The 25,235-nt window shown below is 35.2% G+C and overlaps 1 protein-coding gene across 2 annotated transcripts in view; it reads right to left on the reverse strand.

The window, feature by feature from the left end:
- The window catches only part of Hus1-like (Hus1-like checkpoint clamp component), a 28,050-nt gene extending 19,605 nt beyond the window's left edge, over positions 1-8,445 (reverse strand). Inside the window, exons 1-2 of one of the 2 annotated variants that reach the window (XM_090388842.1) lie at positions 8,380-8,445; positions 3,490-3,620 (exon numbers count right to left, since the gene is read on the reverse strand). In XM_090388842.1, coding sequence (XP_090244968.1) covers positions 3,490-3,546 — 57 coding nt within the window. In that variant the 5' untranslated portion in view covers positions 3,547-3,620; positions 8,380-8,445. Of the gene's footprint in view, positions 1-3,489; positions 3,621-8,139; positions 8,230-8,379 lie in introns of those variants that run through there. The other variant, XM_090388841.1, reaches the window with a different exon arrangement.
- Positions 8,446-25,235: the final 16,790 nt, after the last annotated feature.

Below are 25,235 nucleotides of genomic sequence, written 5' to 3' on the forward strand. Positions count from 1 at the left end.
TTGCAAATACTGAAAGATACTGAAAATTCGGAGGAGAAAAAAATTTTTAAATGATCAATTAATATTTATTCATAACACATTGTTGTTATTTGGTTTTTTGGGAGCATTAGCAACTAAGGCCATATTGCTCCGGGGATATGCGGTGCTCATTCCCTGACCTTTCCGTATCCTCCGTATTTGGTGGTCACGGGCCTCGAATCCCGGTCTAATCAAGAAGCGTTTGCTACGCACTGCTGCTCCTGCCCACCTGGCTACGGAGGCACCTTCATAACACATGGTCAACACCAAATTATTTTTCTGTATATGCAAGGTACAATTTTAAGACCATAATACTTTTTATGTGCAGTATAGAATAGACTATGGATGATACTGTTCTATTCTAAAGAATTTTGCACTATTCGATAAATATAACCCTTGTTTCTTTTAAATACAGTGAATTCTCAAAAATAATTACCGATTTATTTATCACAACATAAATTAATTATGTATTTTATTCTGGCTACAAATATCTCTTTGTATTAACAAAGAGATATTTGTAGGACCTTTATGAGTTGCCTTGGTATTGCACTACCTGTTTGACTTCGTATAATACCAAGGCAACCCACTGTGAAGGTGCAGAATTCCAGATATATACAGGTAGTTCTTGACTTTACGAGTTAATTTGTTCCTAGCGCACTCTTGTAAAGCTAAAACTCGTAAAGGAGCAATTTATTTCCTATAAATGTAATGTTAAAAACAGAAGTTACGTTCTCAACAATGAAATATGACCATAGTAATGTTAAATAAAGGTCAACAAAACAATAATTTATGCTTAAACAATCATTTATCTGTCCAAATAAATGAAGACATAACCTTTAAAATCAAGCAAATTATAATAAAGAATTTATTTATGCCATACAAACATTAAAGAATATTTATTTTTCATCATCATCAACTGATGGTGAAGAATAATGAGACTGCGTTTGCTTATGATCTCATATTTTGTTTCCAGTGTTATTCCTCTTCACTGTTTCTTTTTATTAATATCACTCTCTGTAGTATTACTTCAATTTGGCATACTGTACAGTATTAATAAGCAGGATGAATTTGAAATAAGACAAGACAACAAAAATGAAGAGCAACCTAACACTCTTTGTAATATCATTTTTTTTTTTTTTTTTGTTGGTTGTTGGCACATCAGCTTCTATGGCCATATTGCACCTCCCAAAGTTTTTGCATTTTACTGTGATCCAAGCCTGAGGTGGGAATCGAACCCACGACCTTTGGGTTGCCAGGCAGGCACTTTACCTACCTGGCTAGCCCGGTCGGCGTATCAGCATAGTAACTGTTTTATGTCATGTAAAGTCAGTCAATGCTCTCATTTGCCTGAACAAACAAACAAATGCACAGTAGTACGTATAGCTATACGTACTACTGTGCATTAGTACATATAGCTATACAATACTACAGTAGTACTTTAGTATTATATAGCTACGTGCGTGGCTTGAAATGCAACATTTATGCATTTATTTATTGCAATTAATGTTCATATTTTCAATTTTGTTGATACTTGAAAAAAGAACTCATAAAGTGAGAACTGCCTGTATTTTCCATAGGAAAAATGTGTTTTTGGATTTTCTTAACACAAATTAAATATTAAAATGTTCAGTGGGAATGATTTTAAATGTTCTGTGTATACTCCAACATGACCATATAGGTTAGAGTATTTTACAAGTAATCAATTTTGATAATAACAATCACATCAAAGTTTTCTTTAATGATTTTAATGACTAACTATATAAAGTAAAATAATTTAAAAATTATACTTGCACATAAAATATAAAACTAAAATAAAGCAAAAATGGAATAAAAAGCAGGATTAAAAACAACGTAATAAACAGACAAACGCTTTCGACACCAAGATGTCTTTGTTAATCATAAATGTTCTTTGGAGAACTTTATTTGACAATGTAAATTGCTTGATTCAAATAAAATGAGAGTGAGATAAAAACAAGGTAAAAAAGCAAATGATAGCTTTCGATATCCTGGGATGTCAAAAGTTAGTTTACTTTTACCATATTTTTATTTCTTACCTATTACCATATTATTACCACATGTTTACTATTAGTTTACGTTTATCATATTTTCTTGGTAACAGGACTTTCACTTTTCTTTAACTGAACAGTTTTTACCAGTTTTATATTTTATGTGTAAATATACATTATGTTATATTATTTTATTTTACTTCTGTACCAATTAACCAAAGGTAATGAAACTCCACACCATAAAGCTTTGCATAAATTTAACTTAAATTCCAAACCAATAAATCATTTCATTGTGGCCGACCGGGCTAGCTGGGTAGGTAAAGTGCTTGCCTGGCAACCCAAAGGTTGCGGGTTCGATTCCCATCTCGGGCTGGATATCACAATGATGCCGAACCAACCGGTTGGTTGGATATCCCGGTCACGATACACAAAGGAAGCAAGAAAAAACTGGTTCCTTCGTGTATTGATCACATCATACGAAATAAATAAATAAATAAATTTCATTGTGTAGCCCTTAACCACAGCCAGTGTTTATCCTACCCAGTTCAGTGGCTGATGTCACAAAAATGTGCCATTCAAGTGCCATATCAGTGCTACCTAAGAGTTAAAAGAATATGCACGTAACAATCCTACTGATAATAGCATTCTTCCGGAAAACTTGGTGATTATCATAAACTTTCTGCAGAAGTCTGCCTTCGTTTATGCTGTGTCAGTCATTTATGTGAAATAGTTTCATGAAGCTGAATAACACATTTTCACTAAACAGCTTTTTAAAATGATTCAAAAGAAAAGATTTTGCATCAAGTTTTGTTTCTAGATTAGTAAAACCACTTCAGAAATACATTATGAACAATCTTTGGAGAAGATGATTTATCAAAAAGCACAAATAGCCAGGTGGTGTTCAAAATAACAGTATGCTTCCAAGGGAACAGATAGTTTTAAAGGTAATAGGCTGCCCTGTCTAACAGTTTCTGACAAAAATCAAATGCCTCTAGTTCTTCAACCCCTTATTCTATAAATCTTGCTCCCTGCAACTTTTTCTTCCCAAAAATGAAGTGCAAAAATTAATTGTTTGTTTGTTGTTTGGTTTTTAGGAGCATTAGCAACTAAGGCCATATTGCTCCGGAAATATGCAGTGGTCATTCCTTGACCTTTCCACATCCTCCGTATTTGGTGGTGACGGGCTCGAACCCCGGTCTAATCAAGAAGCATGTGCTACGCGCTGCTGCTGCTGCTCCTTCCCACCTGGCTACGGAGGCACGCTAAAAAAAAATTAATTACAAGAGACATTTGATTGTAAAACACTTTGAACAGTGGCAGAATCATTGAGCTTGGTGTACTGAGTTCCAAAGGGTGTACTTTGTGGGAACATGACACGAAATTAGGTAAATTAAATATTTTCTTATAACTTTTGAGATCTTGTATATATCAATTCTTAAAAGAAGATCAAAATTACAAATTTTACCTGACTCAATTCACACCACAAACATGATCCACTTACTGAAGCTGTTTGGTCTTTCATGATAAAATATAAGTGAGTTATGGAAATTCTCAAAATAGCAGTTTTTGCTACTTTGGATACAGTGCTGATAACTTCTGTAATGGAGGAAAAAAAACACAAAAATCAGCATAAGAAAACAATGGGACCTGTAAAGAATAAATTATTATAACAGTAAGAACACACACATTTGTACATAAGAGAAATGAGAACAGTTTACAAATCAGATTTTAAGATGTTGTAGTGCATCCTGTGGCCCAGTCCTGTAAAATTAGTAGCCCTGTTATATTTGTCATGCAGTGCTCCCCTAAATGTTATCAGTTTTCACAGGCTAACATAGTTAAACCTGTATCAAAACAATAAATGATAATATTTAAAGGAGATATACTAATATAATATTTAAATAAAATTCATCACTTATAAATAAACTTTCTTTTATTCTCTAGACAGCCTAGGCCAGAAGAATTATTTACAAATTCATTGTTACTGCATACGTATTAACTTATTAAGGGCAGAGGGATTTTCAGCACCACAGTTAACAATAGGCCATGCATTTTTTTTATGGCAGTGTGCAAGCTCAAACCCAAAACTTCCTTGGATGTGCATGCTAATATTGATAGTCACTGAACATCTATGTGGGGGGGGGGGGGGAATACACAAAAATATTTAATGTATTTCTCTCAGTTTCTGACAGAATTTTTAATATATATCTCTATTTCTGACTAGCAGTCCATGAGCTCTCCCCCCTAGAGAACTATGTCTACAGCCCACAAGCACTTTTCGGTTCGATGTCCCGCCTTAGCCTGTAATACTCGTAGTTTGTTTGTTTGTTATTTGGTTTTTTTAGGAGCATTAGCAACTAAGGCCATATTGCTCCAGGGATATAGTGGTCATTCCCTGACCTTTCTGCATCCTCCGTATTTGGTGGTCACGGGCTCGAACTCCAGTCTAATCAAGAAGCGTGTGCTATGCACTGCCTCTCCTGTCCACCTGGCTATAGAGGCACCGAAAACTCGTAGTCTTTGCATATGTTGATAGAAATATACCTCCATCTTAGCAATTTTTAATTCAACTCCAAAAAGGCTAGTTTGTCAGTGTCTCATTCTCCACAAAACTACAAATGCACTTTATGTTGCATTGTTCTGTTAAAAAGTGTAAGCCTTTGCACCATAAAATTTTTAATGTTGGAAGAACGGTAATACTAAGGATTTGCAATATCACTATTTCTGCACAATGCTGTCCACAGAAACTATTGTTACAACCCTTTTCAAAATGTTTACAGGCTAACACAAAAAATTCTTCCATCTGGTAAAAAAGCATATACAGTATATATCAAGATTTGCTGCTCCCGAAAATTCTTTTCCACTCCTTCAAGGGCCATTTCCTCTGAACACAATACAACTGCACCTGTCACTACATTAAATTATTTTTATCAAAGTCTGCAGCAACACATCTGGGAAAATTGTTGTTGATGCCTTAACACTGCAGTAGTGCTGACACATCACCATGGTGATGACCAAGGTGTAAAGCTTTCTTGTTGTCAAAATATGCAATCCACCTAGCTGATGTTCAACTTTGGCAAGGTCAACTGCCTTCTGACGATACACAATGTTCCAGAAAGGGGTTTTTGTAATGTTAAGCTCCAAAATCTGGAGCTTCAATACACTAAACCTTACCCCAGACATTCCACCACCTCCTAGTTCAAATTCACAAAGTTTGTTTCTGCATTCCCCCCATCCTCTACCAGCTTTATTTATATCTCTTTGCTATGCCCTCTGCAATATTTACATTTAAATTTTTTTTTTTTTTTGTCCAGATGATTACTTAAGTTCAGAGGAGTTCACAAGATAGAGGGAATACAGGAATATTCTATGTATTTATTAATCGTGCGGCATGAACCACAGTCACTCCAAGTACATGCACTTTTGTACCCTAGTGCTTGACCACTCAGCTATAGAGGTCATTTGCATACAATAATTTATACAAATTATGCTTATTCATTCATGTCCCAATTTATTCATCCTCAACAGATCTTAAATAATTCTGAATTGTAAAAGAATTGACATTTATGGGTACTATACATATTTAAAATTAAATGGAAAGGTGCTCCTGTGTCTAATTATGTTGCAAACATTTTTCAGTAACGTGGGATTTAAGCTAAATGTTTCAGATACTGTGATCAGTAGTGTCTTAATTTATGTAGATGATAACCTCTTATTTATTTAATTTTAGGCCCATTTTTTTTTTGTTTTTTAAGTTTCACACAATTTTTATACAATTACTAGCATTGAGCTGCCACGCTGACAGTTCCTCAGTTGTTGTTAGGAGGTGATGGAACACAAATAAATCTGAAAAATATAGTTAGAAATATATTCTCCCTCAACCTCCCTGTCAGCACCTAAATGAGTTGTTGTTGTTGTTGTTGTTATTTGGTTTTTAGGTGCATTAGCAACTAAAGCCATATTGCTCCAGGGATATGCGGTGGTCATTCCCTGACCTTTCCGCATCCTCCGTATTTGGTGGTCACAGGCTCAAACCCTGGTCTAATCAAGAAGTGTGTGTGCTACACACTGCCGCTCCTGCCCACCTGGCTACGAAAGCGCCACTGAAATGAGGTGAGACCCCTTGAATATAAATAAAAAATACAACCACAATAAAAAAAACTGTGGCTCTAATGTGGCATGTCTATATATATGAAAGTTTAGGGACATAAAAATATCCTTTATTTGATGAAATGATTATATAGGCATATGAGACTCTAAACTGAAATTAACAATATTAATGAGCTTAAATTAAATTTTTGAGTTGATCAACCAGTTATTAGTAGTAACTTTTGATTTGCAGGAAGCTGTTGATAGCAGACCCCAGAGTTGGGTAGATGGTAAATAAGATTACTGATACTACAATGTTACAAAAAAATACTACTGAAAGTAATGAATTATCAAATGCACACAGATAGGGAATTTACGATGCTTCCATAATATAAGACCACGTACTTAAAAGATGGCTTGCGTCTTAAAAAGGCCCAAAGATAGGCAATGCATCTGGTGATATTAGCAAAAGGGTACCTATACAATTAGAGACTTAAAATATGTAAGTTACAGAATTTGGTAAGAAGGTACCTCACAGGGGACCTGATTAATATTTAAAAAACCCTGAGGGAGATAGTAAAATCAATGAAGATGAAATTTTCATTATATTAAATTAATTCTGGGCATAAATTCAAACTAAGGGAGAAGTATAAATTGAATTGGATGAAATTTTCCTTAACACATAGCCAGAAAGTTGTTAATCTGTAGAATTGCTAATCATAGATAAATTGCCTCATGGATAATAAAAGCTGAGTATAAAAAATATATATATAGTAAGAGGAACTTCAATCAATGAAAAGGTGGGACAAAAAAAGCTAAAAAAATTAGTCACCATGTGACCAAATATGTTCCCTTTAGAGATGTGAATGATGGAGAGTTAAAGAAAAGCTTTTACTTTAGTTTTTCTATTAAAAATTTGGGAACATCATAAGCATAAAAATAAATAATTTTCTAAATATAATCTCCACATTGACTAAGTTCTGGTGCAATAGTAGCGAGTTTAAGAAATATTTCCTGGAAAAACAATACTGTATTTTAAAGTACATCATGGTATTAGTAGTTATAAGACGCATGTAAGCAAAAGTTATTTGTATATGATGTTGTCATTAGCAAAAAAAAAAAAAAAAAAAAAAACGGTTACACTTGATGTTTTTTTTTTTTTTTTTTTGAAATCAGCAAAAGGCTAATTCAGTCATAGATTTAATAAGATGAAATCTGAAATACTAAGTTCAAGTGAATAAGCAGCCACAACTCATGAGATAAACTAGCACGAGATTGCCTAGAAACCCAATATATAAGAACTTTCAATAGCTGCATGATGGAGATAAATAACAATTTCACTTTAAAATTTTATTCTGACATACTTAGTCATTCAAAAGAGCAGTGGCATGAACAATACTAAAACAGGTTTAATTATGGTCGTTTACCAAGTAATTTGGTACCAATAGCAACAAGATGATACAAAAAAGTGACTTATGAAGCACTTACATTTTAATATTATTTTTTTTTTTATGGCGATATCAAACAAGAAAGGTATTGGAGCCTATACTTCTAGTACTATATATGCGTAGGTGCACTCAAAGGGATGAGGGTCCAAAACGCTCCCACGAGCATTTTGTTTTATATTATACAACTGTGCTTATATATTGGTATTAATGGCCCTTAGCGTACTCTCATAAACGAAAATGCATTATGTCTGTAGAGATGTATCGTACAGGCTGAAAAACCTGGAATAACCAACGGGGAAAAATCCTATATACCCTCCGCCTTAAATCAGCTAGGTACAGCCCAAGTGATGTACCATGTATCTAGGTACAGCCCAGGTGATGTACCATGTATCTAGGTACAGCCCAGGTGATGTATCATGTATCTAGGTACAGCCCAGGTGATGTACCTTAAATCAGCTAGGTAGCTGAAGGTGATGTATAATGCTGACTAGGCTAGTCGGCATGATCCCCCAATCTAACAAAATTTCTGAGCATGTGGGTTGAAGATGTACACAAAGTGCTCCAATGGATCAACTTACTAGTGATTTGTTGAATGGATGTTCCCTCCACAATTTTTCCTCGGAATTTCATTTTAGACAAAATTAAATTAAATTTATGCTCGCAATATATATATAAGTTCTAAAACGAACTCTATTTGACTAAAACCATTTTATTTCTGGAAACTATCACTTATTTCATTCCTGAAAGTTTCTGCAAAGAAATACTGATGCGAATTCATATTTTTATTATGTAACACACAAAAAAGTCAGGTGCCTAACTCAAGGAATGGAATTTCGGACATCATACTTCAGCCTCGCCCTTTCATATATTCCACGCACCACAGTGAATGGATGAATACTTTAAAACCTATATAACAAATATAAGCGAACAAATACTGTATAAACAATTTCAAAAAGAAACACACATGGCCATAATTTCTACCATGGCGCCATCTATTTAATAATAGATTGAAAATAATTTATAACGTTGAACGTGATAGAGTGCCCAGAACCTTTTATTTATAATTATTATTATTGTTGTTGTTGCTCTTATATTATTTCTCCCTGATTGGGCGGTTCTACACCGTGATGGGTAGCAGTACACAGGGTGGTTGTAATGTCTGGTGTTTACTGTCGGTCGATGAAATCTCTGACTATCCTACAGGTATTCAGGATTATGACTTTATTATTATTATTATTATTATTAGCCATATGGTGCAAGGAAGCTTGAGGCTTATGCTGCACCAGCCAAAAAAAATTTTCCGAGTTACCCTGAGAGAGAGCGAGAGAGAGGTAGTAGTAGTAGTAGTAGTGGCATCTGATGCAAGAAAGCAAGTGTATGAGCTTATGCAGCATCAGCCAAAAAAAAAAAATAATAATAATAAAATAACACCATTCCCTCCAAATGCCTGTCCAGTTCCTCCTTAAATTTATTTAACCTATTAAGTTCCACAACGACAGATGGAAGTTGTTCCAGCAATTAACCACCCACTGGCTAAAGGAAAATTTCGGCACATCTATTCTACATGTCTTTTCTCAATTTCAATTTATGCCCCCTTAGGTTCGTAATCTGAACAAGTGGAAGGATGCCATTAGAATTCACCGTGCTCAACCAATTCAAGGCCTTATACACCTAAATCAGATCACCGCGCAGGTGCCTAGTCTCCAGCCACTGCAATTTGCAGAACTTAAGCCTCTCTTGGTAAGACGATCCCTTAATTCCCCTCACAAATCTTGTTGCCCTTCTCTGTACACGCTCAAGCAAATCTACATCCTTCCTAAAATGAGGCCTCCAGACCTGTACGCAGTACTCAAGGCGTGGCCTGCCATTGCCTTACACAGAGGGATAATCACCTCCTTTTCCCTGCAAACAAAATTCCTATATATCATTGACAAAACCCCATGACCTGCCCTGGCAGCCTGTCTGCATTGCTCAGAAAACTTCATATCTGACTGCACAATTACTCCCAGGTCTTTATCAGTTTCTACCACCTTAAGTGTAGTACCACACAGTTGGTACGTTTCTCTGGGTTTGTCCCCCCCCCCAGAAACTGGGTGTTTTAGTCCAGCAAAACAGACAAATCTACCATAGAACACACGCAATTAACAGACATAAGACACACAGCACGGCAGATGAATTTAATTTTTCGGGTGGCCTAAATATAATAGGTTTTTTTTGTTTTTTTTAGGATATGCTCTGACCCAGTCGTCTGGCCATTACAATTTGGCTTTTGTCAAACTCGCGTAAGTCTGCTGCCTTTTCCATCTGAAGAACAAGAGTAACACTGATTAATGGAGCTCAGTATCAGGTATTTTTTATAGGTGTTCCGACCCGCGCACGCCCGTAGTTCACCTGCAGTTGCTTCGATTTGCATAACGACTCGCTGGTCATAATGTTTTGACTCATCGGTGTATACACATATATACATTCTTACATATCTGCTTACCTGGTCTATATGACACAATACTAGTATGTGATGCCATTACTGAAAGAACTCTCGATTTCATAAAAAGGGTAAATATACCTAATAAAGTGGACATACGGTGTATTTATTTAAATAAAGAATAGACTGCATAACACAACAGAAAGTATTAATTACAACTTTAATTTCACTGAATTGGCACCGTTCATAGAAGAATGTTATTATTTTTATCATGATTAAAAATCATTGGTATGAACAAAAATATTGTTGACGAAGATATTCAGAAAAAAATTTGGACATGTCCAAATATCCATTGCGTTTCTCCTTTAAGAAATTCATTCTGCTCAAATTCTCTGTTCAAATGCTTTGTACATGACGAGTTGCCTGTCGATCAGAATCGAAATAAATTGGCTGGCCTGCATTGACTGAGGGAGCAATTGTACGACTAACTGAGGGAGTATAACGACTTGCAAAAGAGGAAGAGGAGTTACCTGAATTTCGTGAAGGAGATATAGAAGGATTAGACAATGTTTCATTAGAATAAACAGGAAAATGGCCGATGGCGCTATCAGGCGCAGAATGCTCAGAAGGATGGTCTTCTGTGCTTTTAAGAGGGAAACATATATTTTTATTGGTTTTAACTCCAAAACAAGTCAGCAGGCGATAAGTCAAAATGCATTGCAGCTCAATCCATGTCTCCAATACTAAAAAAGTAGCTAAATCCATTGATGAACCATCAGTATCTTCAGGGATTTCGTCAAACCAGAAATACACAGAAATGGCTATAGCAGTCCTCACCAAACAGTCAGAGAGAAGAGAAAATCCACTTCCAAATCCGAGCGAAATCCAGGTTACATTTGGTCCAAGCAGAGCAGCTGCAATAATATTTTGTAGAAATAGTTCGGGAATAGCGCACAACATTTTTAAACCTAAATAATGTTATCACAGCTTTAAAAACTTCTTCAGATTTAGACAGGAAGATTTTCGATATGCCTAATTTTACAGTTAAGTGATTAGCAACCAGTAAATGCATTGGTCACTTCCCACTTAACAATGGGCAATGACTACCATCCATTCCTTCAATCAAACTCTTTGGATTATTGTATATTTTTGAACATAAAAATGCCTGCTTAATAATGCTGCTTAATACATAAACAATGAAAAATTATCATTATTGTGTCACTATGTATAAATTTCCTCTAATAATAGTAAGCTTCGAACATACGTATACCACATTGTTGTTGTTGATGGGGTTTTTTAAGTGCAATGGTTACTTAGGCCAGTGTTTCTCAAAGGGTGTGCCGCGTCACATTAGTGTGCCGCAAAATTTTCCAAGTGTGCCGCGAAATTTAGAAATTTCTTCTTCTATGACTACGTAGGTGTGCCGCGAAATTTTTCTTCTTTGGAAAATGTGCCACGAGAGTAAAAAGATTGAGAAACACTGACTTAGGCCATATTGCACTTAATACACCACCTTATTATTATTTTTATTTTAGAGCCAGGCAGCCAGTCACCAGGAGTCGCTCATTCCATGGAAATAATTTGGCCTGTTCCCAGCAACTGAGTCCATAGTTCAAGAGTGCAGTAATAGTAATGGCAAATAATGCAGCATTTGCCAAAGCTACTAGATCGTAAGGGCAAATGTACAATGAAGCCTTTAGGATGCATTTTGCATAGCAAAACGAAAGAGTCAAGCACCCTGATCTCTTTTTTCTAACGAATTAAAGGGAAGGGGGAGAATTTCGCTAAAATATTTATTTTGCGGCAAATTAAAAGATTTGAAATTCTTAGAAAAGTAGAAACTTGCAATTCATTTCCCTTCACATAGTGGAATTAAAATAATGACCCTCGTTGTTTTATCTGTATGTCTTTAACCCTTTCAATTTAATTTGAACGCTATTTTCCTCTCCACCCCCTTGGGTAACGCTTTGAATGTAACTATACAGATTTCGCCTTGCTTCCTAGTTACAGCCATTCTTGTTTACAAACAATGCCTGATATCTCCTAGGGGATTTGCCGATAGTTATGTAACCAAGATCCCGTAGTGTTCTTTGATGATTTCAGCTAGTTCTCCTGACATAAAAGTGCCCTCTTTGGAGATGGAGTTAACAACAATTAACATTCTGATACTGTGCATTTGTTGTGATAATGTAGGCTTATTCAAATCGAGAGGTGGCAAACATGCGTCTCATGTATGAACTTGCTAGATGAAATGCAACTGAGGCAAAATAGACATCTGTATGCAGAAATCTTCCCTAATCGTCATGTGCCAAATAAGAAGACCTTTCAGAGAATATATGCACGCCTTGCGGAAACTGATTCATTTAGAAAACAGTTTCACATGCTGGTAGACACATCAGCACTAGAACTGTTGATTTGGAAGAACAGATGCGCAATCACCTTGAAGAAAATGATGATGACAGCAGCGGAAGGACAACGACAACAGCAGAGAATATGGGATATACGACAGTGTGTAGAATTTTATGGAACCAACAGCTTTATCGATATCATTTTCAGAAAGTACAAGGACTTTGTACTCTTGAAATTACGAAAACACACCTGCAGAAACTAATTACAAAAAGGTTCTCATGGCGGGAAGTCAGCGCCTACGAGAAGATTTTGTATTTGGTTTCTGCAGGTGTGTGCTTCTACCAGTATTTCCTATGCACTATATTGTTTTTTAATGAAGTTGGATTTACTAAGGATGACGCGGGCAATTTTCACAAAGCTCATCAATGGGCTGAAGAAAATCCCCATTCCTGTGTTCTGTCAAGGCACCAGCAACAATTAAGAACGAATGTATGAGCAGGAATAATTGGCGACAATTTAATCGGGCACATTGTTCTGCCTGGGAGATTAGCAGGAGAATTCTATAGTTTTTAAGAGAACGTTAAAATGATTCATTGGAAGAAGTTATACTTGATGTTATTCGTTCCAAATTACATTTGATGTTATTCATTCCAGGTGGTTTATGCACAACGGTGTTCCCCTTTATTCTAGCCTTATCGTTAGAAACATTTTGGATGAGTGATTCTGTAATAAACGAATAGATCGTGTAGGACCCGTAGCCTGGTCTGCATGCTCTCCGAACCTGAATCCACTCGATTTTTACTTGTAGACCCATCTGAAAGCCCTCTGTTTATTGCACACCAATTGATAACACTGAATTGCTTCGTCAACGTGTGGACAAGACTGTCAGTAAATCCAACAGGCACCTGGAACTTTTGTGCAGGTATGGAGGTCTATGATGAGATGTTTACAGGCGCACGCTGGTCATTTTTAGAATTTCCTATAAACGTAAGCAGATAGTTGCTGAAAGACGAAAATGGCTGTAACTGGGAAACATGGCGAAATCAGACCTATGCTTACGTGAACTTTTTTTTATTGTTTGTAGGTCTTAAATCTATCAGTGAGTAGGTGACACAGGAGCTTTTTGCCCGACGTAGGACATTAATTGCCATCCACAGAGACCACTAGCATGGATCTTACTGATGCATGACATGGAATTGACTATATGACTAAACTGATTAGAAAAGGACACACTTATACAAACTGACCTGACATAAATGACCAACAAAATAAATACTTCTAATGAGAGGCAACTGAAAAATGACAACATCCGACTTGACAATCCGGGACTTGACAGTGCACCTTGAAAATAACACTTACTGGACAGTACAATAAAATAACACTTACTGGACAGTACAGTAAAATAACACTTACTGGACAAATTACAGACTTGAAACAATGACAGTGAAATCAAACTGTTAGCTGAAGGACACTGACATGGACCTTTTAAATGCAGGCGATGGAACTGACTATATGGCTATACTCTAAACTGACCAGAAAATGACAAACCCTTTGGACGAACTGACAAAATAATGATGCTTCCAATGAGAGACAAAATTTTGAAAACCCTGGACTTAAAATTGAATCCTGAGAATAACAACACTTACCGGATGGATCAATACCCTCAGGACCCACCGAGAATTGATATACTACTACCAATTACTGACTTGAAACAATGAATTTTTTTTCCAGGTGTTTCAACCTACACATCACCTCATGAACCACACTTGTACAGACATAATAGAAACGGCGCTCATTTGCTGAGTTAGTTAAGCGCCAAAACAACTAAAGCTATGAGGCGTCAATATATAATGTCTCTAAATTGCATGCATTCCGTGGTCCATTTGCCTGTTTGCTGGATAAAAACCCCTACCTTCCTCGGCTGGTATCGACTTAACTAGCCACTCTGTGAAAAAATAAAATAAAAACGCATAAAAGTTCCTTGCGCATTCATGGGATGCAAACCCAGACCTTTTTCTTCTTTGTAGGAGGATGGCGATTATATCCTCGGTGCTACCCACAATGGCCATAAACAGTATAATATGGTATCGGTTGCCAATGAGGTGCACAAAAAACAGCGGAACATGTTATTGAGTTTTGGGAGCATTATCGACTAAGGCCATATTGCTTCATATATATGTCTGTAAATTACGTATGTTAATGTGGTCGATTTTCTTTTTGTTGGACGAAAAACCCGAGTTTCCGGGAGAAAACACCACGTTGCTCTCCACGCCTATCCACCCTGTGTGTGGGGAGGACAGTGATTCTACCAACTGTGCTACCCACGAGGGCATAGCGGAACAAATGGGGATGTAACACATTCGCCTCTGAAAAAGGGGAATTTCGGCTTCCGTGTAAGGTAGTGATTCCCTATATGTCGGCAACGTAATTGCAGCTGTTCTGTCATGTGTGCAGAAATAGATAGCAGTTGTCTACTCAATGCATTGCAAATTTAATGTGGAGTCTCTTTCTACTTGTCCAAGGTACGCGACAATATATTATTATTTCTGTATAATAACATTATTCGTTTTTGGCTGAAATCCAGATTACGGGTACACCTTGTCACTGCGTTGCGGGCATGGCAAAATTCGGGAAGGATTCAAGGAAAAGAAGTGTGTGTTTCATTTTTGGCTAGTGAAAAAAGGTTATGTTAGTTTACGCCAGTAATTCGGGACGGATTCAAGCAAAAGATGCGACTTTCTCCGGAAGTGTACCCATAATTTGGAGTATAACTCGTTTATTATTTTTTCCCCCTTCTTCTCTCTCTTATACTGGTCGTGCAATAACATGGTGTAGGCGTCTTATTTTCTTTCCGAAACCAGAATTGTTATTGAACAGCCAGAGCAGTTTTAAATGTAAACTTGGACGGCTTCCATTTAATAGAGGGATAAAATGAGCGATCCGTTTCATGTTTAGGAAGAGCGACGGAAGAACATTGAACTCCATTTTTTTGGAGTTTTTTTTTTTTTGCAGTGCAGGTGGCTGTTTAACGTTGACCCTGCAACTGAGAAGTCCAGTTACCTGTGGGAATACACAGATTGGTTTCTACCCTATCCACGTAAACGTTTATTTCCAATTTTAGCTTATTTTCAGAGCAATCGAAAGCTAAAATAAGCCCAGGTCTCGCCAACTCCCCCATCCCTGTGAAGATATTCCTGGAAACCAAGATTCCAACTGTAAGGCTATATGGGTTTCAAATAATTTAACTGGATTAGTTCAATCCAGTTAAATTATTTGAAACCCATATAGCCTTACCTTATTATTTTTAGGGCTCTAAAGTGGGTGTTTGGTATCTGTATAGTGATAAAAAAAAAATAAAATAAATTATTTTTATATATTCAGATACAAATCCCAAAGTGGGTGGGGGAGCATACACTTTCAAATAAGTTTGTTTTTTGTTTTTTTTTGTGGTAGCTAACAGTTGCCATCTACAAATGTATCTATGTTACCTTAGGGTAATAATGTTAAGAAAAATTAACCCCCGGGAGCTCACATCTGGTGAGTATGGGCTTGGCACACCCAGGGTCCTGAGCTGGACATCATCATTCTTCTCTTCCTTTGTGATTCCCTTTTATCTCTCTCTCTCTCTTGGGGTAGTTCAAAAATTTTTTTTTTTTTTTTTTTGGCTGGTGCAGCATAAGCTTCCTTGCACCATATGGCTAATAATAATAGTAATAATAATAAAATAAAACAAAAAAAAACCTTGAACACTTTTCTCATTATCCACTCATGAGTTTTATTAGAAATTTATACTTGCATGTAACTACATTACATTCTTAAAAAAAATTATGAGATATCTGCTACTGCATATTCTGAACTACTCTTTTTTTATCATTTAATTCCATTTGTATCCAATGAAGCATATTTTACAAATTTTCAGTATTATATCTGTTTCTTAATTTTCACTTGTTTTTGTGACTGAAAAAATTTCTTCAAGGTGTATCCAAATAGAATAGAATACTTTGGGTCATTTTTAAAAAGGGTGGAGCAGGTCTTTGCATTTTGGAGGCCAAAAAGCATAAGAAAACAAGAGACCAAACCTTGGGTGGGGGAACTAATTATCTCTCAAAGCTTCTACATCAAGAAGTGTGGTATTCAAAAACATGTTTGGAGTAATTTAAAGGGAATAATTACCCCAATTTCTGTTTCCTTGATCCACTGTTGCTTTTCTTTTCTTTCCTTTTTTTTTTTTTTTTATTTATTAAGACAAGATATTCTTTATTAAATTAAGCATAAATAAGGTTGGAGGAGTGCAGATCTATTTTAAATTGCAGTTCCAGAAGAACTTGTAATGAGTGGGTTTGAAAATATTTTGAATTTAGATATATTAACCCCAGGGGCTAACATCTGGTGAGTATGGGCTTGGCACACCCAGGGTCCTGAGCTGGATATCATCATTCTCCTCTTTTTTGGTGATTCCCCTCCTCTCTCACACACACACTCTCTCTCTCTCTCTCTCTTTCAGGGTACTCAAATTTTTTTTTGGCTGGTGCAGCATAAGCCTCAGGCTTCCTTGCACCATATGGCTAATAATAATAATAATAATATTTCTTGTTTTAAATCTGCAAACCTATTCTTAATTACACAGTTACCTTCCACGTATTTCATGAATTTCGAAATGAATAATGCTAAATACACAGAATTTTGGGAATACCTTTTTTGTACGTTAAAATGTGAAAAAAAAATATTTTCCCAAACTTCTTTTAAAAAGGCAAAGCATTTGTTTTAAATGCAAGTAAGTGTTTAGACTACTGTGCTATTTTCTCACATCTGCTGTTAGGATCAGACAAAGATACTGCAAAACTCTGGATAAAAGTAATTTTTGGGACTTTGAGCATTCCCAAATTGTTCTGTTTCAGGAAACAAACATTGTTTGTATGCTCTCGAGTTTAATCTCAATAAATGACCCATATTAGTTCAGTACTTTTCAATTTTTTTTTTTTTTTTTTTTCAAACCAAAAACATATGAGAATAAGAAAGGGAAGATGCATAGCACTAAGCACAAGTTTAACCAAATGGTCAAAATGTACATGTACACATAAATAAATAAATATTTTAAATTAATGTTTAAATTAATGTTTAATTAACGTTAAATTAACCTGTTCCAAATCAGGTTACAATGATCCAAAAAGAATGCATAGAAAAGTAGCAAAGTCTTTTTTTTTCTTATATGAAGACAGAGGATCAATGTTGGTTCATTCCCTCTTGCTAATCTTAATGTAAGCAAAGAAGTCTTTGCTACTTTTCTGTACATCTGTAGCCAAAGGCTTCTTATAATCTGCCTTAGCTTATGTAACCCCTTTAGTGATTTTATTCCAGACTAATTTTTACTCATTGTAGGTTTTTATGTCTGGCAATAATTTATTTATTTATTTATTTATTTATTTTTAATCATCTCAGGCATTTTTCTTCTCTACCACTAGTCTGATGAGTTCATCTTGCACCCATTTATGTCTGAACCTTGAGCCAAGATAAACAGTTTCATCAGCCAAGAAAATAGGAGCTTAACCCGGAGCTCCTGAGAGCCTATATCTAACAAGGAGTGGTCCCCAGAATAGTTTCATAAAGCATTTTTTTTTTTTATGAAAACCCCAAACACGAAAGGTATCAAAACCTATAGTACTTAGTACCATGCATGGGTTGAAGGAGAAGTATGGGGGGAGGGGGATACCGGAAACTTTGCTCTAGAGACTAAACATGGGTTTCCCCACTTCAAGCCTCCAATAAGCAAAGTAGTGGTATTTCACCGGTTGATGAAAGTCATCTACCACTGTCGTGTTATCTACTGAATTCATATAAAATTAAAATGATAGGTTTCACTTCAGGGAAGGAATACTTTATATGTAATTTTTTTTAATTTTTTTTTTTTGGCTTATGAGATGCAGTTCCGTTCCTTCCTGACCAGTTTTGCAGGGAGAGGAGGCCAATTCTTTGTTATACTACTTATTCGAGGAATAGTAACAACAGTCAAAGTGAAAATTTTTAGAATTATAAATTACATAGGAATGACATTATTTTGTTGTTTAGTATTAGCGAGGCTATTAGTAAATTTATATCATTAAAGATAATTATCAAATGTACATTATTGTGTAAAATGAAAGAACAGTATGAGCATATAATGTTGTAATTATCAGGTATTGTAACAGCACTAACATAAGCTACCATAAATTTTATGGATTAGTCACTCCAGAAACTAAAGGGGATATATTTTCAAAGTATGCTTCAAATGAATAATTATTTTTGGAGATTACTATCAAATTAGATGACCTAATAGGAATTGAATGAATTAATTATATCAGCATCAATTTGAAACTATCTGGGTAACAAAAAAACATTGGAAAAGCTTGAAATAAAATTGGTTATATTCAAATATTAAAGGTAATTTGCATTAGTAAAAGTATTCGCCATATGGTGCAAGGAAGCCACGGGCTTTCGGATTCTAGGATCGAGGCCACGGTGTGTGGCTGTGTATTTCCAAAGCCCTTCATAGCAGGTTAAAAATAATTTTGAGGTGTTTTTATTTAATATACTAAACTGTAGTAAATATATAGTTTGAATTCCTATAGTCATGAGGTTAGTTTATATTTATATTTAGATACATATTTGTAAAGCTATAGCTTGATATTCAGATAGCCTTTGTTATTGATATTTTGGTGGGAACTTTGTAACTTTCACTTGGTACCTTAAATTTAACTTCACTAGTGGTTAAAGCTTTGTCAGCAGTTTAATTTCTGTAATACTTTGTTAATTTAAGTTCTGCACTATATTGTAAGGTTAAATTTGTAAAATCAATTTGTTATCAATTTTTTGGTGGGAACTTTATTCATTAGCCTAAATTTAACTTTGTACAAGGGGGAATTCAAAAAAGATTTGTATTCACCCAGAAGTAGTTGTAACAGAAAGTTGAAACAAACACCATGTATTACTCTTTTTTTAACATAGTCACCAAACAAAATGACACATTTTTGCTGCCTTTCAATACACTTCTCCAGGTCAGTTTTTGCAGATGTCCTCTGACTTGGCATCATAAATCACCTCATCATCATCATCAGCAGTAGAGTGTTTCCACAAAGAAGGACTTCAGGGTCAGAAAGAGGAGAAAAACTGAAGTTTCAAGGCCAGGGAAATTAGCAGGATTCAGCAATGTTTCAAACCTATATTTGTGGGTGCCATTCACTGCAGTATGTGAGAAATGCTCAGCAGCATTATCATGGAGCAGGTGCACACCTTTTGACAGCTTTCCCCATTTTTTTTTTCTTTCATAGTAGTACGTAGATTTATGAGGAAGTTGGAATAATACTTTGCCATCATAGTACAGCCATTTTTGAAGGCAATCTGTTAGTATTACACTATGCCGATCCCCAAAACTAACAGCATCACCTTGCCATCACTTGGTTGTACCATTGTCTTTTGTGGGGAGGGGGAATTATGCATGTTTCCATGGTTTAGACATTTGTTTAGTTTTGGGATCACAGTAATGTATCCAAGATGACTAGCTGTGAAGAAAACTCTTCACAGCAGACACTTTTGTCATATGCAACTGTTGATGGATGATGTTCTCCACAGACCCTACACTACTTTGGAGCTCTACAGCTAGCTCTCTGACACTAATATACTGATCTTCCAGGATTAATGCCTATTTTTGCAACACTCTCTTCTGTTGCAGATCCTTGGATTTCTTCATCCTGCACTGAATTCTTCCGCACGAATTGTTTATACCAATTGCAACAACACTAACCTGGGCAGTCTTGTCCATAAACAGCGACGATTTCTTCGTGCATTGTTTTGGGTGTTCCCCTCTTGCAGAAAGAGGAACCGAATCACTGATCTGTATTCCTCTTTATCCATTATGACACTTCACTTCATTCAATGCTGCAAAAAAAAAAATAACGAATTTTCAGATAAAATCCAAAATTTGTGCAGTTGCGATAGAGAGTTCAAGATATCAAACAAAAAAATTCATTTTTCTATCACAGCTTCTTCTGGGTGAACACAAATCTTTTTTGAACCCCCTATATGACTAATATATTTGTTATGTCAATTTAATTTAGTCTTTTTTTTAATTTCCCAGGAAAAAGGAGAATAGAACCTTGTAAGAATTACCACCATTGGAACAGAAGGGTGACAAAGATAACATCTGTGTAAATTTTTATACATTTAAAACAGTGATGACTCATTCCTAATGGTGCAAAAGCCTGTCTGTGTTTAGCAATTTTATTATGAAATTTTATCACACAAAAATCTTTGAAGCTAGCTAAGAAGTTTTCTCAGTAAGAAACTCTCCACGCATAAGCAAATAATAAAAACAGCAGAAACGATTAAATATATCATGGTGTCGGGAGAAGTATTATTCTTTTTCCAGTGCTGTTATTATAATTAATTTAAAGAAAAGAATTTCCATTTGGTGAATATATCAAAAACTGTAAAAGAATATATTTCAGTTCATGCTCAGAAGAAATCTTTCTGTTATGAAAGATGTGGAAATTGATTTTCATGATCAGGCATCTAAAAACACATTTCTTAGTCCGTGCTCAGGAGAAATTATTTTCTGATAAACGTGGGAAAGCAAGGCATCTTATATGAAAGAATACTTTAGTTAGTTTATTCCAGGAGAAACTGTTTTGCCATGAAACGTTGCATGGCACTTTCAAGGTCAAGTGATAAAAAAAAACTCCTAGTAGTTCCTACTGAAGAGAAACAGTACTGCTGTGAAAGTTGTGGGAAAGCATTTTTGAGATCAGGTGATTTTAAAGAGCATTTGCTAGTCCATAGAAATGAAAAGCTATTCTACTGTGAAATATGTGGGAAGGGATTTTTGCAACAAGAATATTTAAAGAAGCACGTAATAGTTCATACTCAGAATAAGACTTTCTCTTGTGTGTCATGTGACAAAGCATTTTCAAGATCAGCTGATCTGAGAAAACATTCATTAGTCCATACTAAGGAGAAACCGTTCTCTTGTGAATTGTGCACCAAAGCATTTTTAAGATCTGGCGATCTAAAAAGGCATTTATTAGTTCACACAAAGGAAAAACCATTCTCTTGTGAAATATGTGGCAAAGCTTTTTCGCATTCATTTCATTTAAAAGATCACCTCCTAATTCATACTGAGGAGAAACCTTTCTTTTGTGATACATGTGGGAAGTCATTTTCACAAGCAGGTTATTTAAAAAGACATTTATTTGTTCATACTCAAGAAAAATCATTTTATTGTGAAATATGTTCGAAAGCATTTTTAAGATCAGCTGATTTAAAAAAACATGCTTTAGTTCACACAAAAGAAAAACTCTTCTCTTGTGAAATATGTGGCAAGACATTTTCGCGATCAGGACATTTAAAAGAACATTTTTTTGTTCATACTAAGAAAAAACCATTCCTTTGTGATACATGTGGGAAAGGGTTTTCACATTCTGGTAATCTAAAAAGACACTTATTAGTTCACGTCCACTAGAAATGCTTCGCAATTTCATTTAATATTGTCTTCAAAACATACCATGATACATATTTATTACTTAAAAAACTAGATCGGCCTTCTCCATACAATGCTTAATTACTTGTTACCATACATTCATTGTTACATTCATCATGTTACACTCATCATTACATTGTTTGTTATTTGGTTTTTTTAGGAGCATTAGCAACTAAGGCCATATTGCTCCGTGAATATGCGGTGGTCATTCCCTGAACTTTCCGCATCCTCCGTATTTGGTGGTGATGGACTCGAACCCCGGTCTAATCAAGAAGCGTGTGCTATGCATTGCTGCTCCTTCCCACCTGGCTACGGAGGCGCCCATTACATTCATTACCCATACACTTATTGTTACATTCATTCACCCTATACTCATCATTACATTCATCGTTAACTATAACTAATGATAATGGAAAACTGAATTCATCGAATCTTCAGGTTGAATATGAATTGAGAAACTTTTAGTAATGCACCCACTAATAACACTAGAAAATTTTGTTGTATTCGTATATATTTTGAAAGAAACCTGATTTTCATTTTTTTATGAATTCCCACTTCCTTTCCACAAAAATAACATTGCATTACATGCGATATTGTTGCCAATGCCAACCAAACAGGATTAATGAAGTGCACTTACTGCAAAAATAGGTGCACTTCCAGTTTTCATTCATTGAGTCTGCAATGAATTTTTAGAAAAAATAATTCTCTATTTGGTAATTAATGCTTTGCTAAAGAAATATTCCTTTCTAATTAACAATCAATGTTTGTTTTTTTTACTTAAACTTTTTATTAATAAATTAATTTTAGTTTTTAGCCACTATATTACAGTTGATGTTGACATAAAAATTATGTAAATTGGTTAATATGTTTTGTCTCAATAAACAATTTTTTCTAAAACCATGAGCCAAGCTCTGTTATTTGCAGCCCATTTTTCCAAACATCCATCTTCACGTAATTGTTGACATAAAGTCAAGTTGATTTACTCATTGAAAACTGAAAAAAATAACCTCCAGAATACAGCTTGTAAACAAAAAGTAATACATATTTAACATAATGATATGGCCACTAGTCGAGTGATCAAACAGTACATGCGTTTGAGTTGGCCATGGTTCAAGCTCATGAGACTTTGTATATCATGATGTTCTCATATTTTCTATATCTTGTATACTCCTCTGATCTTATGTCGCTCTCCCAGAGTATAAACAGAAAATTTATTTATTTTATTACTTAACCCGCCTTGACTTGTGTCCTGAATGGAACAAATATGCTTGTGTGGCATCTGAGATTTTTTTTTTGTTTTAAACAAAAAAAAAAAAAAAAAATTGTCAGCTGTTCATGTTGAGCTTCTATAAAGCCAATGAAAGAAAGCTCTATGGCAAGTGTTAGGTAGCTCGCACTGGCTTCTCACAGACACTATAAGTATGGGGACTAGATTACAAGAAATGCAATTCATAGCATATTAAAATGAAAACAGAAAATACCATCTAATTATTTAGAGAATATTGGTGGAGAAAGGTGTGTGGAAGGATTTGATTTTATTTTCAAATTTAGAAAAATTAATTTTAAAACTTGCATCTGCCATGTAATGGTGTCAGACCAGTTATGGCACTCCACGTTGTACTTGGGTATAGCACTTAACCTTCCATTGTTTGCATCCTCAATTTAACAAAGACACCTGCATGTATCTGTGAAACACCCCTTTTTGATTTAATTTTAAAAAATAAATTTTTAGCTATTTTACCGAATTGAAAATTGATCTGTTATTTTCTGAACTCTTAATTTTTAATAGTTTAATTATTTTACTGTTTTATTTTTTTTCCCTGTGTTTTTTTTTTTTTTTTGTTATTGTTTTAGGTTTTCTACTATAACATAGCCTATAAAATAAACCATTGTAAAAAACCATATTATTTCTGATAAAAATACTTTATTAACCATGAGAACATATCAAAAGAAATGTTGAAGAAATAGTAACGACAACAACAGGGCCAGTCTGGCAAGTTTTGGTACCAGATGGCTCCCAACAATTTTGGTCCCATGTGAGTCACTTATCACATCATGACTGTTACTCTGACCCAGATTTTCTATTGCCCCCATTGGTGATTTCCATCCAGCTGCTACCAGTTCACCCACAAAAAGCAGTATTCAAAGTAAAAACAGCTGCCAAAACCAGTCTCAGAATATACTAAAAAGGTAAACTTCAGCCATTATCAACCCACTGCAGGATGGAAGCCTCCTCAACAATTCATGCTGAGGGAAATGGACCATAATCTGCCACGCTGGTCCAGTGCCAGTTGGCAGATAGACCGTATTTAGCAGTCTGGGGCTTGAACCCCGATTTACTCAAAGAGCGTGTGCTACTGCACTCCCACTCCTGACCACTCGGCTACAGAGGCCGTTCCAGAATATACTAACACCTTACCAAAAGCTTCACCATTTAAAGCATATCAACTTGATTATTATGGAAGTATTCAGTAATTTTGTGTCATAGAAGATAATGCCTAAATTGATAATATTAATGCAAAGAATTTTGCATAATTAAAAAAAACAACAACAAAAAACAAAAAAAAAAAAAAACAAGTGTATCGAATTATAATGAGCATGCAGAAATAAGAATATGCAATCACATCTAAATTATGATTATTTACACACTAATCCACACTGTAAGTGTACTTTAAGAGTCATCAGTTTTGGAAATTACTTCCAAATTAGATTACATCTAATGTTTCATTAAAAATGAAACCAGCTAACTTGTGTCAACATCTGTTTAAAACTTGAGGAAGGAAACAATGCAAGTGTATCCTGAAGTGGATTCTTCACTGTGATTAGCCTATCTCAAGTGGAGCATCTGTAGGGAATTACTGTATTTCAAGTGTTTTCAACCCATATGTGTCGATTGGCTTGTCAGCACACTTGTACTGACATCATACAAAACAAATCCATATGAACTGGCACCCTATGGCTAGCACAGCTGATGGACAAAAAATTCCCAAAGTCAATAACAGATTTGTTGTTTAAATATTAAATTTATTTCGTATTGTGTGATTAGGGTGTGTGCATGTATAAGACATAAGACAATTAGACATAGAGCCAAGAAACATAGTGAAGAGTAAAGAAATTAAAGAAAGAAATTACGGAATATGTATAAATAAAAATAAATATATTGTCATATATTGCATAACCCCAATGTTATAATTGTGAATCAATTGCACAAAAAGACAACAACATAGAATCTTTGTTTCTAACATAAAGCCAGTGGTGTGCTGGAGGAGGCTCGCATGAGCCGATTGTTAAATTTTCAAGAATTTTGCAAGCCAGTTTGTTAAATCAACAATGGCTATAAAGTATAGAGCAGCATGTACTTCCATCCACAATGGCTAGCGGCATTTGGGCAATAA

This window comes from Mastigoproctus giganteus, chromosome 14 (genome assembly GCF_048544385.1).
Source record: "Mastigoproctus giganteus isolate SK-2022 chromosome 14, ASM4854438v1, whole genome shotgun sequence".
Lineage (NCBI taxonomy): Eukaryota > Metazoa > Arthropoda > Arachnida > Uropygi > Thelyphonidae > Mastigoproctus > Mastigoproctus giganteus.